The sequence below is a fragment of the Chionomys nivalis genome, chromosome 1, assembly GCF_950005125.1.
Source record: "Chionomys nivalis chromosome 1, mChiNiv1.1, whole genome shotgun sequence".
NCBI lineage: Eukaryota > Metazoa > Chordata > Mammalia > Rodentia > Cricetidae > Chionomys > Chionomys nivalis.
The window spans coordinates 7,965,095-7,983,298 of record NC_080086.1 but is presented as its reverse complement, the minus strand read 5'-3'; the positions used below and the strand labels follow the sequence as shown (position 1 = coordinate 7,983,298).

The window sequence follows — 18,204 nt, the reverse complement described above, 5'->3', positions numbered from 1 at the left end:
AAATCCCAACAAAATTTTTCACAGACTTTGAGAGAACAATAATCAACTTTATATGGAAAAACAAAAAACCCAGGATAGCCAAAAGAATCTTATACAATAAAGGAACGTCTGGAGGCATTACCATCCCCGACTTCAAACTCTATTACAGAGCTTCAGTATTGAAAACAGCTTGGTATTGGCATAAAAACAGAGAAGTCGATCAATAGAATCAAATCGAAGACCAGATATTAATCCATAAACCTATGAACACCTGATTTTCGACAAAGGAGCTAAAATTATACAATGGAAGAAAGAAAGCATCTTTAACAAATGGTGCTGGCATAACTGAATGTCAACCTGTAGAAGAATGAAAATAGATCCATATCTATCACCATGTACAAAACTCAAGTCCAAATGGATTAAAGACCTCAATATTAATCTGACCACACTGAATCTGATAGAAGAGAAAGTTGGAAGTAGTCTACAACACATGGGCACAGGAGATCGCTTCCTACATAGAACCCCAGTAACACAGACAATAAGAGCAACATTGAATAAACTGAGAAGCTTCTGTAGGACAAAGGACACTGTCATTAAGACAAAAAGGCATCCTACTGATTGGAAGAAGATTAAATTTATTTTAAAAAGTAATGAAATGAAATTTATTAGTAACAGAATGTTCTGGAATATTCGAAAAATATTTTTTCATGATATTGAAATGTTTCAAAATCATTGTGAACCTTTAGTTTATTTTTATTAATACCAACTCTTTCTAAGACACTCTGTGAACTAGAACATCAAAGAGAGGAATCTGTCTCCCTGCGGCCCAATAACTTGCTTTTAAAAATTGTCACAGGTACTCCGGGCAGTGGTGGCATGCATCTTTAATCCCAGGACTAGGGAGGCAGAGGCAGGCAGACCTCTGTGAGTTCGAGGCCAGCCTGGTCTACAAGAGCTAGTTCCAGGAAAGGTTCCAAAGCTACAGCGAAACTCTGTCTTGAAAAAAAAAATTGTCACAGGTGGCTCTGGAGAGATGGCTCAGGGGCTAAGAGCTCTGGCTGCTTTTCTAGAAGGCAGATTACCTAAAAATGAAAGCATGTGTAGCAATATAAATCATTCTAAGATACATTGTTCTCATGCTGGTCTTAGGAAAGAGACTTGAGCTCTCTTTCAGGACACTGGCAGGGTTTACCTCCTTCTCCCAGCATCAACACGGCAGGAGTTTAATTGCAAGGTTTACTAGCCAATTACTGGTTTTGAAAATTCAGATAACTATTATAGGGGATGAACTAATTGCTCTTGACACAACTTCTGTTTCTGGTTCCTGTAAGACCCAGAGCATCTTTGGTTGTACAGATCAAATATCCCAAATAGCTTGTATAAGAAATTATTTATAAGGAAAAGGATATGTTAGAAATGAGTTTTTATAGGAACTCGTGTCTGCTTTCCATACAGTTCTGAATTGAAATGTCATGAGACAGCTTGCAGAGTGTTGGGAATGAGAGAGCTGGAATGTAGTTACAATCTCTCCTCTCTCTCTCTGTTCTGGGCAGTGTATGTCCCAACTGGTACTTCATTTGTAAAATGACAGGCATACTAAAGGGACCTGTCAGAATACTCATCAGACTGATGCAAAGATCCAGTAAAATAATGTGGTGTTTCCTGAAATCTTTTAAAAGTGATGTTCTACCGTTACTGTCTTATAAACCAAGCCGTGATGGATTGACAGGTTATGTCTCTCTAAAATGCCATGGTGACAGCTATGTGTCTCTGGGACTCAGCACAGAGGAAGTTAGGCTGATTCAAAGGCCTGCTCCAGCCAACCTGGGGTCAGCCATCCCAGCTACTCAGAGGTCGAGGCAAAAAGGTCACAAATTCAAGGTGTGTCTGACCCGTAGAAGGAGTACAAAGCCAGCTTAGTAACTTAGCAATATTTTGTCTCAAAATAAAAAGAAGGTTGAGGACATAGCTCAGTGGCGGAGCACTTGCCCACCAAGCTGAAGATTAGGGGAAACACAAGGTGTGGAATCACGTTACTTTACATGGTAGAATGATTATTTTTAAATACCAGCAGAGAAGGAAATCTCAGTGGGAGAAAGGGGGTTGTCTAGATCAGGTTGACCCATGGGCAGCTGTGTGAGGAATTGTCTTGATTAAATGAACTGGTGTGGGAGAACCCAACCTCCAATGGTTGACGTCATTCCCTAAATTAGTTTTGAGGATTAACCTGAAATAATTCCAACTTATCCAGATTCTTCTTTTAAATGGATTCAAATTCAGCAGAAAACTCCAACATCAACCAATGTTTGGAAGAGGTTCAAGAGATACAGGGGAACTAATGTCTTAAACAGTGGTTTTCAACCTTCGTAACGTTATGACCCTTTAACACAGTTTCTTATGTAACGGTGACTCCCAACCATAAAATCATTTTTGTTGCTACTTCATAACTGTAACTTTGTTACTGTTATGAATCATAATATAAATATCTGTATCTTCCAGTGGTCTTAGATGACCTCTGTGGATGGGTCATTTGGCCTGCAAAGGAGTCTTGACCCACAGATTGAAGGTTCTAAACTCTCTAGAAGCAGATTTATAAATGAAGGCTAATTATGTCCCAGGAAAGGAACAAACTTACATTCTCTGCTGGATTCTAAAATTCCCACTTTATATATATGTTGTTATTTTGACCCCTGCGCCCTATATAAACTAAAGCAGATCAAAATCATAACCAACATAATCAAAAAATTCTGTGAATATATAAAATTTCCTGAAGCATCTTCAAGGCATGGGTGCTATTGGTGTTGAGCAAAAATTGTTCACTCTGTAGATCAGGCTAGCCTCGAACTCACAGAGATCCACCTGGCCCCTGTCTACTGAGTGCTGGGATTAAAGGTGTATGCTACCACCACCCAGCAAAAATTGCTATCATTTTAGGGATTATCACATATAATGCTTATCTACAGCCTGAGATGTTCATGATTGGAACAGAATATCTATTTAGATGCTCCTATGTCCACCAACAATCTATTTTCTGAGCCTTATCTCTTTGCCATGAAGCAAAAGGAGAAGATTTTGCCCAATTTTCCAACATTATTCATATTCCTTCTTTAATGATTCTCCTGGTCAAGAAACCCAGAAAAACCACTTCTTCTAGGGTCTGTCAAATCAGTTCAGAAGCAGATGGTGGTTATCACCAAACCTGATGACCAAGACTGAGTTGGATCCTTAGGGTCAAAATGTTGAAAGGAGAGAACTAACTGAGTAACTTGTCTTTCAACTTCCACACATACACTGTGACAAGCAAGCTCTGCATCCCCTTCCCACACAAACTGAATAAATAATGCATAAAGCTTCAAAAGATACTGTCTAAAGTGCCTTGGTGCTTTCTATTGTAATTTCGTGGGCACCAACCTGGAGCCACCAACTCTCAGTTCTGTATGCTGAGTCACTGAACTGCACTGTGAGGATTTGCCTACTCTGTACTCTGTAATTCCATTAAACCAGCTTTCCTTCAGTTGTCCGGCTTGGCTTTTTAAAGACCTACTTGTCCAGAGGGAGAAATCAAAGAATAAATAAAATTGAAGTTCATATTCTTACCAAGAAGACAATGTTGGTGTTTTGGTAGAGCGCCCGGGCCACACAGATCCTTTGCCTCTGGCCCCCACTCAGGTTGATGCCCTTGAAAAGAAATACCAGGAACACCCATTTCCATCATTAATATGGGATCTGATGGTAAAGATCACCTCTAAAATACGAGTCTCTCTGAACACTTTTAACGTGACGCTTGATATATGTCCATAGTCTTTGGCTATTCCTCCTTTCACTGTGTGAGCTCCGCTGAGCAAAAACACGAATAACCAGCTCTCTTGCTGGGTAACAAAGACAAGCAATTCCCAATTTTTAAGTTTTCACATTGGCTATACTTCGACACATACCTCGTTTTACAGAGTTTTTTATTTTATTTTTAATTATGCGTGTTTCTGTGTGGGTAAGTGCACATGAGGGTAAGATGCTTGTGGTCAGAGGAGGGAATCAGATCACTTGGAGTTGGAGTTACGGGAGGTTGTAAGCTGCCTAGATAGGCGGTCAGAACCGAACTTTGGTCTTCTGCAAGAGAAGCAAAAGTTCTCTGCTGCTGAGACAACGCCCAACTCTCAACACATACCACTTCAATTTGATTGTATAAGTAATACCAAATATCACTTCACAGCAATAGTTTTTACAATGAAATATTAATGATAGTTAATAATTAGCATTAACTTAGCACCTGCTATTACCAGGCTGGTATATGTGATTTTATAATTTTCTCTGTTTTATTCATCAAAGAAGGTCCAGTAGACCAAGATTGTTATCATTTTGCACCTGTGGATGCTTTCACTCAGAGACATGAAGCTACTGCTGCTCTTAAATGATGTTGTAATAGAAAATAGTCGTTAAGAAGGTGGCTGGACCTAAGCAGCTAAAACTGATGTGTTTGGGAAATTTCTCAGTTGTTTAGCCTTGGTATCCTCAGTTGTACTGTGCAGAGGACAAAATCACCCACAACATCAACTTATTATCACAGTAGATAGCACACATTTGCCTTTTGTTTCAGGACAACTTTGAACCTATAAGGATTACGGTTCTTGTTAGTCATTAGTGTGATAAAGATGGCAGGTCTAAATGTTTTCATCTGCCAGGACAGCATGATGTCAACATAAAACAGGAGAGTATAAAGATGAATAACACTTTAACAAAATAATAGATGTTGATGGGATGAACTGGAAGAAATCATCAGAAGCGATCTAAGTTTCCAAAGCAATTCACACCAGCAGAACCAGGAAGGCAGAGTATGCTTGCTCAGAGCCAGGGGTGATGGTTCACTCTCCCCAACCCCGCTCACTGCCACAGGTCCTGAGGGGCTAACACAATATGACTTGCACTGTAGGCAATGGGTAGCTAAAGGACGGTGGTATCAAAGAATGCCTGTCCTTATATTTTGGTGCCTGTCACTGAGACATAAGCTCCAAGACTTCCTGGGCTCTTCTGAGGATTAAAGATAAGCAGTCAACTTTTCTCTCTTTTCTTTTGTGCATTGCTTAGTTCAATTACATGTAGCTCACCCTCTCTCCAATTTCAGTTTGGTCTCCGAACGGTAACAAATCAATATCTGGCTGGAGAGAGCAGGCGTCGGTAACAGCTTTGTACCTTTGGGAGAAATGATATTCAGGGTCTTTTGAAATACGGATGTTCCCTCAAGTGTATTACATTCTTTGTCAATAGCCACTCCCCCCCTTATCTGTACCTTCTCTTTCTTTCTCTCCCTTCCCCTTCCCTTCCTCCCTTCCCTCCCTCTCTTCTAGTCTACCCCCTCTCCTAGTCCCCGTCTACTCTCAAGGCACATTCATGGGTAAAAGGTTTTCTTATCTATTTTAAAGGAAGAAAGGATCCAAAATGTAACAAAACATGCAGTATTTGTCCTCCTGAGTTTGGCTTATATGACTTAGTAGCCTCAGCTGTACCCATTCTCCATCAAAGAATATAATTATCTTCTTTATGATGAATAAACTCATATATATATTCATTCACTGGTTTAGTTTTGAGGCTTGTTTTTCATTATTCTCTCATTGCCCACAACCCCAAGGTCAGTATCTTAGACTGGAATAGACATCGACCGAGCACGTGAGTGTGAGCCTAGACTAGGAAAGTGTGAGTTCCCATTCCTCCCTCTGTGAACAGTGATAGTGGTATGAGGTTATACGCATATTAAATAACTAGATTTTCTCATTATAGTTTGTATCTAAAGCATCACTTTATACTTAAAAATTATATCCAAGTTTATTTGTCTGTTAAAAAATTTAAAGCTAGCTGGATGGATGGTAGTGGTACATTCCTTAATTAATTAATTAATTAATTAATTAATTCCAGAACTTGGTAGGCAGAGACAGGTGGATCTCTGTGAATTCAAGGCCACTCTAGTCCAAAGAAAGTTCCAGGAGAGGCTCCAAAGTTACAGAGAAATCCTGTCTTAGGAAACCAAAACAAAACAAAAAAGCTGAAAGCTAGCATCTTCAAAAGAGGATCAAGGCAAACACACAACAGAACTGGGATTTCTCAGGTGCTGTCAGTAGAGAGGGGAACCAGCACTCCTGCAACACCAGAAAAACAATAACACTCCATAAAGGGAGGTAGAAATTTGCCAAAAAAAAAGGAGCAAAATGAAGCTTAAGGAAGATCTGATGGTAGGTAGTTCATGGTATCAGTGAGAGACAGAAGGCTGTCTCTCATAGCCAAGCACAGTCTAAGTGGCTGCCCTCAAATATTGTTGTGTATGCTAAGGTAGGAGAAACAGAGGGAAGGGGATTGATAGTACTCAAATTTAATTAAGTATATAAAGATGGGACTAGAACACAGGTGAATTAAATATAGAGAAGCAAAGGACTTGGAGACACTGGACAAATTATCAACACTTTAGTTATTGTGTGCATGTTCATGTGTGCAAGTGTGTTCATATGCTCATTTTGTACAGGTACATGTGTGTGAATGCTTATGTGTGTGTATGTTCATGTGTGGGCATGTATGTGCACGCATCCATGTGTGTGTAGGTGTGAGTGTGTGCATGTTCATGTGTGTTTAGGTATGTGTGTGTGCATGCCCATGTGTGTGTAGCTGCATGTGTCTATCTGCCCATTTGAAAGTCAGGACAACTTCAGGTGTCTTTCCTCAGGTACTTTCCACCTTATTTTTTATTTGTTGGCATGGATCTCAACAAATAGTTTAGGGCCGGCTGGACAGTGATCCCTGGGGTTCATCCTGTCTGCCCTGCTTCTCTAGTGCTGGGAGCATGGAAGCATGCGACCATATCTAGATTTTTTTTACGTGGGTTCTAGAGAGAAAATTCAGGTCCTCGTATTTGCAAAGAAGACATCTTACTATCAGCTATCGCCCTGGCCGTCAACTATTTATTGGTTCAAAAATATTCAAGTCAATCTTGATTCCTTCCCCATCTGTCTCCATTATTATTCTAGAGCGTTTTTTATCAACCATCCACTCTTTTACACTTCGACTCTCTAATGTAAGCATGTGTCTAAGTGATTCTTCCAAATAACTCCTTTATATCCCTTTGACTCAATTCAGATTGTGTCTGCCTGTGTTTCTGTATCTAATCTGACTGATATTTTAACCTCCAAAGTCAACACTGCATTTCCTTGTAGCACTTTCCATTCTTATTGTTAATTGATATTCTATCTGTTTGTTTGTTTGGGTTATTTCTGAAGCAGGGTCCCATGTAACCAGGCTGACCTTCAATTTGCTATACAGCCAAAGATGATCCTTCTGCCAGGACAACATCCAAGTGTTGGAATTTCAGACACACCCCATTCCACCAGCCTGTACCCCCATTCTAAAGCCTACAATTCCTTTTTGGAATACACACAATAACATCGAATGAGCTTTATAATCACCCCAACCTGGTTCACCCTTCTGAATCTCCTTTTATCTGCCTGTTTCGAGAAAACTCAAATAATATATGTTGTTCTCTCGAGATGCCATGCTCCTGCCTTCTTTTCTTGTCAGTATTCCTCTCCTCTTGCCTAATTCTCTTTAATTTTCAAGATCTCAGCTTTTGATAATAAGACCCATCACTGTGAATGTGGCTCAAGGCACAGGCCATCTTGTCTACCTTCCTACAAAAGATGGTAGAGAGGTGGTATAGGTCAACTCAATGTCGTCACTAGGGGACTCCATCACCAAACTCACTATCCGTCCAGTTAACCCTCTTCATTCCACATGCTGGGACATGTCCCTTTTTACCTACTCTAGAACAAATTACACAGTCCCATCCCACTGTTACACACTCTTCCACTGTGACCTTAATTTTGTGGCATTGCCTCCCGATGAGTGAACTGGTCCAAACTCGTGGATCACAAGGGGTTGTTTCAGTTGTAAATTCCATATGTGCAAAGTTACCTCTGTCTGTTGAAAGGACTTCCAAAAGTGATGTTTTCCTCGACTGTTGCATTTAGAAGCCAGGGCTTCTGGGCAGCGTAAGCCACAGAATACCTGCTCCTGCTGGGAAGAGGAAACAACGCAGGTTACATGGGGTGCTGTGCTAAGCATTTCAGTGCAACTAAGGGCAACGAGAGCTGACAGAATATATCAGACGTGGAAGTAGACAACTAAATGCCAAGAAGGCCAAGACCCCCAACCTTAAAAGGCATTTATTAAATAAGTCACTTAAATTACAAGGATCAGAATTTAATTAAAATACCATGCAATGAGTAAAATTTGATTTTCCTGTGCTGATGAATTGTTTAATGTTATAAACTGTTAAGAGAAAATTTCTTTTCTGAATTGAAATTAAAGTGTTATTGATAATTCACTCTCTTTAGTAGTCACAGATATTTTGGTTTATACTAAACACACTACTTTGTGAAACAGTGAGTTTTTATAATTACTTTTAAGAACCATGAATTAAAAACTAGAGTTAGAATGCACATTTGTGTTTAATTACATAAGTATATTTTATTTATATAAAATATTTCAAAATGAAGAATGATATCTAGAGAAGTCTATTTCAATGCTGAAACTATACATTCAAGGTCCATGTTTCAAAACATAAAATATTTTTAGGGAGAGGAGTTGGAGGAGGGGTGAATATGCTCAAAATAAATTATAGGAAATTCTCAAAGAACTAATAAAAATTTTAAGAGAAAGACAGAAAGTAAATAAAAACTACTAAATTCCTCCTCTCTTTTCTATTTCTTTAACTTACAAATTGTGTTATATGCTTACACATTAGACTTCAACTTGCAATCATTTCAAAATACATGAGTTGAAGAAACAGAAGATGAAGGACCAGACTGGGGAAAGGAAAGGGTGAGCTTCGAATCAGATCTCCACAGTTAGTTCATGATATGTCAGTTCTAATGACGGGATTACAGTTAACAGAGAATAAAGGTAAGAGGAAGAAATAAGAAAAGCTAAACAGTCATCGGGAAGCATGGCATCGTAGGGCTTTAGAGGACATTAAAGTCTAGTGTGACAGTCATCTTTTAGATAGTTACATATGTGGGAAGGCGGTGGTCCCCAAGTCCGGCATGTCTCCTGCCCTTCCCCTTAGTCTCAGGAGTGTTTTTCTGATGTTGGTAGTCAAAGCCTCTTTGAGCTTTTGGTTTTTGTTTTGTTTTGTGATGGGCTGATTGTTTGTTTTTGAGTAGTTAAAGCACTGGGCTCTCGATTTCAATGCCACATTCAGATATTATTTGACATATAAACTCTGCATGTATTGTTTCCTGGAGTTTTAGTTTAATGAGCCCCCAAGCTCCTTTACTAAAGACAGTTTGATTTTCAGCCAAACATAAAAAACATGTGACCCATTGAGACAAAAACAGTTGACCCAATGAGCTACTTGGCAAATTTCTTTCTCTTTTTGATTTATTGAGACAGGCTGTCACTCTAGCCTGGACTAAGCTGGAGCTTAGTGTATAATGAAGAATGGCCTAGAAATCAAGTCCATTCTCCTGCCTCGGGGTTACAGGCAAGGGGGTGACAAATCAATCCTTCAGCATCGTGCAACATTTGAGATCCACTGCTGTTGGAGATATGGTAGGTATCTTAAAAATGACTGTACACCACCAGAATATGATGGGCAAGAGATTAAAGACTGACGGGGAAAGTTATTCTTATTAAACTTGGGGGAAAATAGAAATAATACCTTCGGGTTGCTTCAAAGGAAGGCTCAGATTCATTTACACTGTAAGTATGGCAAACAATGTTCATTAATTATGAACTGTGACCATGAGAGGAAAGGTGTGCACATAGGTATGAGATAAACAAACATCAGAAACATTCTTCTAGTCGATTTCAAAGACAAGCTAGATAAATTATTTTCTTCTTGTCAATCTTCCTCAAGCGGGAGATAACCCATCACCAAGCTTCTGGACGACAGCAGGCCCAACTGTCGCCCACACAAGCTGCTGCTTCGTGTAACATCTTGTAATCTATGTCCAGCTCTGCTTCAGTTGGCTCTGGAAACTTAAGTAATTTCCTAAAACCCAGATGTCTGTAGTTCTGCATGTCCAACTTCTTACCATCATTAAAATTTGATTTTAACCAATTTAACTTCCTTTTGCTGTCCTGAGACAGGTCAAAAGAAATACCTTGAGAGTCTAAACATGAAATGGTCATGAATCTCAGGTGTCATCCTCCAAGGATCGTGTATGAAAGTGAGACGTGAAGCGGGTCAAACTGCAACATCTGAACACAACTATGGAGCGATGTGAAATTCATAAAAGTGGAATTGTACTGATTCCATGTAGTTACTCATTAATTATGGTGGGAAAATTACCTGAAGATTAGTATTTTGTATTTGAATTTTGAAGCATTTAGCCTTACCCAAATTTTATTATTTTGAAAGATTTTTATTCAATTGATCTACACAATTGGTCTAATACAAGAGTAAGTATTATTTTTACTTTAGACAATGCTCTATGCTTTCTGTGAGAAAATATATCTAATTACATTACCAATTGATAAATCTGTTTTAGAACTGGTAAGAGTTAGTTCCAATATTGCACATTGCTGATGACATGATAGGTTGATTAATAGAAGCAAAGAGTCATCAATATGAGACTAATAAAATACCAGTCTATAAAAAGTCTCTCAATAAGTATCCCCTGATTTAAGTAATTCATGAAAAAAAATACTAAAATACTCCATATCTCAATTTGGATACCAAAACATTTGATCTTAATGTCTTAGTAGTAATGCTATTTAAGGCATCCCTGAAAGAAAAGTAGATGTGCTGGAGGTTAGTGGGCTCACTTGTGCATTGTTCACCCAGATGGAAATGTCCACCACACAGCTGGATGGAGACCTTGGAAACCACCAATTTGCCCAGATAATGATCAACTAAATTTCCACTGGGTTCAACATCAATTAAAAAACTTTATGGAGCTGGGGAGATAACTCAGTGGGCCAAGTCTTGGCAGCCAAACTTAACTGACCTGAGTTCAAGGCCTGGGAACCATGTGGTACAAGGACAGGCTTAGTTAAGTTGTTCTCTAAACTCCACCTGCACACGGTGGCATATGCATCTCCCACACTACATAGATAAACAAATAATTAAATATATTTCTGATCACTTCCTGCTCCTGAGACTACTGGAGACCCCATGAGAAGGAAGGTTCTTTCCTTCCTGCATGGTGCTGCACTGTTGTCAGAACACGACAAGCAGTAAGTACCAAGGTGAACAGGAATCTCCATGGAAACACATTTCTGGTCATGTCTGTGAAAGTGTTTTCAGAGAATTTTAACTGAGGAGGCAAGATCCACCCTGAATGTGGGTGACAGCATCCTATTGCCTGAGATCTTGGGCTGAGCAGAACTGAATGCCAGCACCCACGCTTCTCCACCACCCAAATGCTTATGCAGTATTATCAGCTGCATCCTGCTCCTGCAGCAATGGCTTCCCAATCATGATGAATGGTGCTCTTGAAATTTGATGAAAAAAATCCCTTCCTTCTGTAAGTTGATTTTGTCAGGTACTGTGGGAGTTCCTTCAGTCAATAGCCTTTAAGATAACAGCCCACTTGGCTGTGAACTCTTATACTATAAATACCAAGGTAAAGTGTGTTCTCCCTCTTCCAGCTGCTGGATTCAGTTCCTGTTCTCCGTTCATGCAGAGGACTGTGATCTGTGAGTCTACCCTTAAATAAATAACCCTTTATTGTACTCAGTTCTGAGCTAGTGTGGGATTTCTTATTAACGTCCATCTTCATCTGGTGCCCAATGTGGGGCTCAAACCTATGACCGTGGGATTAAGAGTCCCATGTTCTACCAACTGAGCTGGATGGCAGGATTGGGCAGTACAGAAGCCTCTGCCAACAGTTAGGTGAGGTACTTACTCCCAGATATAGGCAAAGTAACTAGTCAATGCAATGGGGAGGATGAAGAGTGAGCCACACTAAGAAAATGCCCGGAGAACTTAAGGCCAGAGAAAGTACATAGCAGATTCCCACACATTACTCTGCTCAGACAAAGAACAGGTAAATCCAATATGGTCAAAACATTACATAAGCAGAGGACATAAGACCCACAAAGACAAGCAAATGAGGACTACTTAGACCGTGAAGGACTCATGAACCACTTTGCAGGGTTCTACAAAAACATCATAAACTTCTACTTAAGAGAGAGGTTCAGTTGAGAAGCCACACTCCAGTGGATCATAGGAACTGCAGGAACAGGAGGGAGGAAATACAGAGACCTCTGGAGTATAGCAGAGCAGCGAGGGCAGTGCCCCCCAGAGAGCTGTGCTGAGCAGATAAAGATACCCAGCTGCCTTGGCTTGCAGGACTGGGGAGAGGGGAGGATGGAAGAGCAAGAGAAAATGAGCACAGGAAGGGCAGTGCCTGTGATGGGGGACAGCAGAGATTTTTAGCATCAAATACACTCGGTTTGAGGTGCCTGGGGAGTTTCCAAATGACCTTGGCCATGAAGCAGAAATTAAAGCTCAAGGGAGACCCAAGAAGGAAATGAAGACTTTGGAATGATTTCCTGTCTTAACATGTCTTACCATGTAAACTGTATATATTTCATCTTCTTTAAAAATGTGTATTTGCTGGAAAATGTTGATAGAGAAGTCAAGAATGAAATTAGTTTACACAATAATTTCTGGATATATTTTTACATATTTTGGACCATAGCATATGTGTGTCCACACACAAATAAGTAATTAATTTTAAGTCATGACATCCTTAAGTACGTGTATGACTTTACTTTGCTTCCCTGCCACCTGATGCTTTTACTAACACTTTTCACATGCAGATGACTTCCTTGCTTAGTTTTCAGTAAAACTTGCAGCATGGTTCTCCCCTTACCATGTAGTAAGATACAGTGGCACGTGTCTGAAATCGCAGTTCCCAGGATGATTAGGAAGGAGGATCATGATTTTGAGGCTAGCCTAGTCTACATAATAAGCCCTCATCTTAGAAAGTATTCAAAACCAACCAGAAACCAAGCCTCTCCGCATTGCCCATTGCATAAATTTCTTTTCTTTATCAGTTTGCTTGGTGGTGGTATTTTTGGGGATTCTGCCTTCTCTGTCCTCTGCTTCTGTATTTGCCAGATCATCACACATTTTCCCAAGACATCAGTTTCCACACTCTGCTCCAAATCTTTTGTTCTCTTGTAAACAAAGTAGAGTGTTGGAACCATTCACTGATCTTTTTTCAAAGTAATAAGAAAGTTGAAACTGGAATTTTGTTATCTAACAAAATTGAGAGTGCAAAGAAAACAACTTATTAGATTATGAAATGTATTTTCATATTGTCATATTGCTTGTTTATTAAACCAATGATAATAATCATGAATGGCAATGCCCACAGTCTGATGGACTCGATTGGAGTGCAGGCCCAGAAAATTGAATAAGACCAGGGAAGAGCCGATTAGAACTCCATGGAGGCCTGAGAGAGAGGCTTCTAGTTCTGTCACTTTCTTACAGATATCAATTTTGATAAAACAATGTTAAATGAAAGCCACGTAACCTGATGATGATGGCAACTGTTACATCACATAATTTAGCTGGTGAGATCTGCTTTCCCTCCAGAGCACAGGCTGACAGCGGGAAGGCAGACACTGCTGGGTGTCTGACTGCAGTGATCAACACCAAGCTGAGGCTTCGTGATCCTGAGCTATTTCTCCCTCCAGAGCAGAGGATGACTGTGGGGAGGGAAACACTGCTCAGTGTCTGACTGCTCAGGCATCATAATTTCCTGAGCTATCCTCTGAATGTCAGCAAACAGTTTCGTGGCTACTGCCTTCTAGAGTTTTCCAATGCAGATAAAACAGACTCTCAACTTTTCTCAGCTTCTTTCTTTTGCCAATGACACTTTTGCAAGCAAGAGTTCTAGGCCAAATTTCACAGCCAAGCATTTCTCTCTCCTAACGTTTCAAGTGCAGTGCATGCTAACAGACTCATAAACAGTCTGTAGTCCCTCAGAGACACCTGTGTGCATGAGCATCCGGCTACACTGCAGTATAACTTGTGGCCACGAGTTCAAAACTGGACCCTTTCCAATAAGCCTGCTCAACTTTAGAGCAAGCAGTAGTGCTAGGATGACTCTCGGTTGTGGGGGCCTCACGGTGCCGCTCAGGTTGCCTAGCAGATCTCTCCGGTCTTAGCAACCAGAATAGCAGCAATGTAGTTCTCAAACATGTCTCCATACACTGCAAATTTTATGGAAAAAGAATCGCACCTGGATAGGAATTGCTACACAACATTTTCATTTATTTATTTACTTGCTTATTAATTTATGTATGTGTGTATCTGTTGGTTGATTTATTGGACAGAAGTTTCAACTAGTTCTCTCGCACACTTCCCATGAGGAATCAACTAGGTAGGCCAAACTAGTTTTACCTGGTTTGCTCTTCATCACTCAGTGCTACTCTAGTATCGTCCCGGATCACTTTGTTACCGCGGCCTCTTTGCAGACCCCTGTATCACCGCCCTGGCTGAGTGACCTCTCTCAGTGTTAATGGGGGTGTTTGCAAGCATCTTGACACCTGAAGAGGCACCAGGCTGGTTTGCTTCCTCTTCACATCCTTTTGAGCTGCATAGCACACTAGGCTTTCCCACCCATGTCTTCCCCAATACCTCTAGTGTCTAGCTTACACTAAATATGAAGAGAAATCGTTACTTCTTGGCCTCTTTTGAAGACTTTAGAAAATGTCACTTGATATTTGTGCCCTGAACATCGAACCCTTGGTGATCTGTTTGCAATTAAACTTTATAAATAGTATAAACTTTCTATAACTTATTTTATTACAGAATAAATTTTGTTATTTGAGTATTTCTTTTGTACATTTAAAAATTTGTCTTGAGCACCCCAACCTTTTATCTTAGCATGCAGTAGTTAACTAGCAGAGTGAGTTGCTTTATAATTTTCATGACATTTGAACTTTCCCCCTGTTTTTGATATTTCTGTGATTTTTATTTTTATGTATTTGCATATTTCAGAAATTCTATGACCCATGAAATAAAGAACTACCATTCTAGTCTTCCCTTGGAAGCTTTTCAGCTGTGTGAGAGAACAGAAATCCATTAAAAGCACTGTCCTAGATATTGCAAACTGTCAACGTGATACAACCTAGAGTCAACTGAAAAAGGAATTCTCTCAATAAAGATATCAGACTGCTCTCTGGGCAAATCTATGGGGGATTGTCTTAGCATTAATAGTCATAGACCGAGCCCACTGTCAGTGGCAGTATCCCCTGAGTGTGCAGCTCTGGGCTGTATCAGAGAGCTAGCTAAGTATGAGCTAGATGAAGAAGCAAGTGTCATTCCTCTGTGGTTTCTACTACAAGTTCCTCCTTGATTCCCTGCCCTGACTTCCCTCTATGATTCATGGTGACATGAGAGTCAAGCAAAGCCCTTCTTTCCCCAGGTTGCTTTTGGTCTGAGTGTTTATTGCAGCACCAGAGAGGAAACTACAACAGACACACTTACTTGCTCCAGTAAACTTTTCCTTCCAGGGTCTGCATCTCCCCAAGGATGGCAAGGAGAAGAGATGATTTCCCACACCCCACTTGGCCCACGATCATGGTTAACTGACCTACAGAAACAAAGCGGAGAACAGGAAGATGAGAAAGACTTCATTTATCCAAATAAAACCAAAACCTGGCCATGATGGGCATGCTGGGACTCTCATCACTAAAAATATAGACAGCTATGAAGATCACTGCAAGCTCCAGGCCAGCCTGGTCTACATTGCAAATACCAGGACAACAAGAAACACACAACGAGACCCTGACTCAAATACTAAGAGCAAAAGTTAAATAAATAAATAAATTCAGCAAAATAAATAGCAAAATAAGTTTTTAAAAAAGGATGGCACATTTGACAGGTCTCGCATTTCAATCCCCAGCCCAGTTTGGTACCAAGCAGTGGAGTACGCAGCTCCTGCCCCTGTCTTTTGCAAAAGGAAAGAAAAAGTAAAATCTCTGGGTCTGACTTACTACTTTAATTTCTTGAAAGATCTCCTTTGGGCTAGGCTGCCCTATAACTTGTTGTGAATTTCTGATCCTTCTGCCTCTGCCAGCTGAGTCTCATTGAAGACCTGTGCTTTAGTATTATTTAAATGGAAAGTAGCTGGTACTAACTAAAGAATAAAAAAAAAAATTCAAACAGTGAAGGAGCAATTATGACAAAAGTCATAGTTGAGATAAAGTGCTTTGGACTGTGAGGACTCTGTAGCTTCTCACTTTGACCTCGAGGTATGATAGAAAATGCCAATGCTACTGATCATCACACCAGGCTGAATAAATATCTCTACTCAGTTATTCAAACATTTTAAATAAAATTACTATGACCATTCTGACGTATCTTGTTCTTATGGTGCTATCATAAATGCTATTGTCCTTCTTGGGTAATTTGTTGCTAGCACATCAAAATACAGAAATAAAATTTAACCAAGGAAGAAGATTCTCACATGGTAATAAAATGCATGCAGAAAACAGAGAGAGATGAAAATACCCCCAGGCTTAAATATTTGACAAACTAATATTATTAAAACGTCCATGCTTTCCAACACTATCTACAGACTCAATGTAACCTTCGGGATACCACGCCAAAAACATTCTACAAGTGATACATTCCAAAGCCTCCGTGATCTGTGTGGTAATGGCATGTTGGGTGACAAAATGGAATGAAAAGCCGAGAACTAACACACATGTATCTGGTCACTTAATCTGCAGTAAGCACCTCAGGGTCACACATTGGGGAAGGAAACAGTGGTGATGGGCAAACCGAATAAGCACTTGCAAAGACTGGGCTTCAACTATTGGAGTCTACGGCGCCCTAAAGTCATCTCACAGTGACATAAAGCCCTAACAGTCAGTGTAGAAACTTCAAAACCCTCAAAAAAAGCAAAGGGGAGAGCTTCTTCATACTGATCTTGGCATGAACTTTTGGATTTTAAATAAAAACAAAACATAGTGAAATGGGAATACCTCAAAAATGTAAATGGCACAGCAAAGGAAATGATGAGCAGAGAGAAAATGACAGAAAACACAAACCTGCTACCTGGTATTCATATTCAAACTTACAAGAATTTCCTATAACTCAAAAGGAGAAAAATAGACCGTGAGAATTCAGTACAAAAAGAAAAAGAAAACATTATGAAGGTGACTCAAATATTAAAAACAAAACTACCATATGGTTCATCAAACTCACCTCTTAGTGTCTCACAAAGTAATTAGAATTCAGATAGTCAAAGAAGACTGTGCTCCCACAGTCTCTGAAAAATTTTTCATGGTATCAAAGCAGACAGAAATAATCCATTGTCCACTGACAAGGTAAGAAAGCATGCTACATGCATGTAATAAAAAGTTCATCTATCAAAGAAGGAATCCCTACTGTTTTCAACAACATAGATGAACCTTATGCTAAGCAAAGTAGGAAAGACATAGAAGAGAGAACACAGCATGGGCGATGAATATGGTTTCTAACAGTCGAACTCACAGAGGCAGAAATAGCCACTGTGGTCGCCAGTGAGCAGAGGAAGGGAGCTGTGGGGGAATTGTTGTTTAATGGATATAAAATTTCTAAAATGCTTCAATATCTGCTCTGTATGGTATCTAAATAACTTTAATCTGTGGCAGGATAGCTTAGGGTATTATCTTCCCACAAAAATTTATAAATTAATAGAAAAAAAGGAAGTGACTTTTGGAAGTGGCTATGCATTAAGTTCTTGACTGCTATGATGGCATCAGAGGCCTAAGTTAAGCCCAAATTCTTGAAGTAGAAAGAAAGATGGTAAGAGCCATAGGTGTTGGATGACTTCAAAGAATCAGCATTTTCCAGATACAACTGGGCAGTGGTACATATGAACCCATAGTGGTTATGGTGGTAGACACAAAACCTGCCCAAACTCCAGCCAGACAAAACCCCAGCATGTGGTAGGGAGGTAGACATGACATCCCACCACTAACTGAGGAGCTGTTAGCATTTGATAGCAGCTGGTAGAGATGTACTCAGTTTTATTTACTGACATGACATCTGGTAGATCAACCATACTTCAGGGCAGGCCCCACTCCCCAGAGTTGCTGAACAACAGACACTATTTGATGGATTTAGAAAGGACAACAAAGGCTCAAAGTTATGGGAATAAGGAAATGAGGATGGAGTTGGAAGATGGAATTGAAAATGACCAAAATACAGCATAAAAAAATCTGCAAAGAATTAATAAA

At 39.9% G+C, this 18,204-nt stretch overlaps 1 protein-coding gene across 10 annotated transcripts in view; it reads right to left on the bottom strand.

The window, feature by feature from the left end:
• Window positions 1-18,204, bottom strand: part of Abcc9 (ATP binding cassette subfamily C member 9) — a 127,097-nt gene that overhangs the window by 52,664 nt on the left and 56,229 nt on the right. For 8 of the 10 annotated variants that reach the window (XM_057763719.1, XM_057763779.1, XM_057763746.1 and 5 more), the window contains 5 exons: window positions 15,464-15,569; window positions 9,674-9,712; window positions 7,927-8,028; window positions 5,082-5,166; window positions 3,577-3,657 (listed from right to left, as the gene is read on the bottom strand). In XM_057763719.1, coding sequence (XP_057619702.1) covers window positions 3,577-3,657; window positions 5,082-5,166; window positions 7,927-8,028; window positions 9,674-9,712; window positions 15,464-15,569 — 413 coding nt within the window. The remainder of the gene's footprint in view (window positions 1-3,576; window positions 3,658-5,081; window positions 5,167-7,926; window positions 8,029-9,673; window positions 9,713-15,463; window positions 15,570-18,204) is intronic. The other 2 variants (XM_057763764.1, XM_057763769.1) reach the window with 1 other exon arrangement.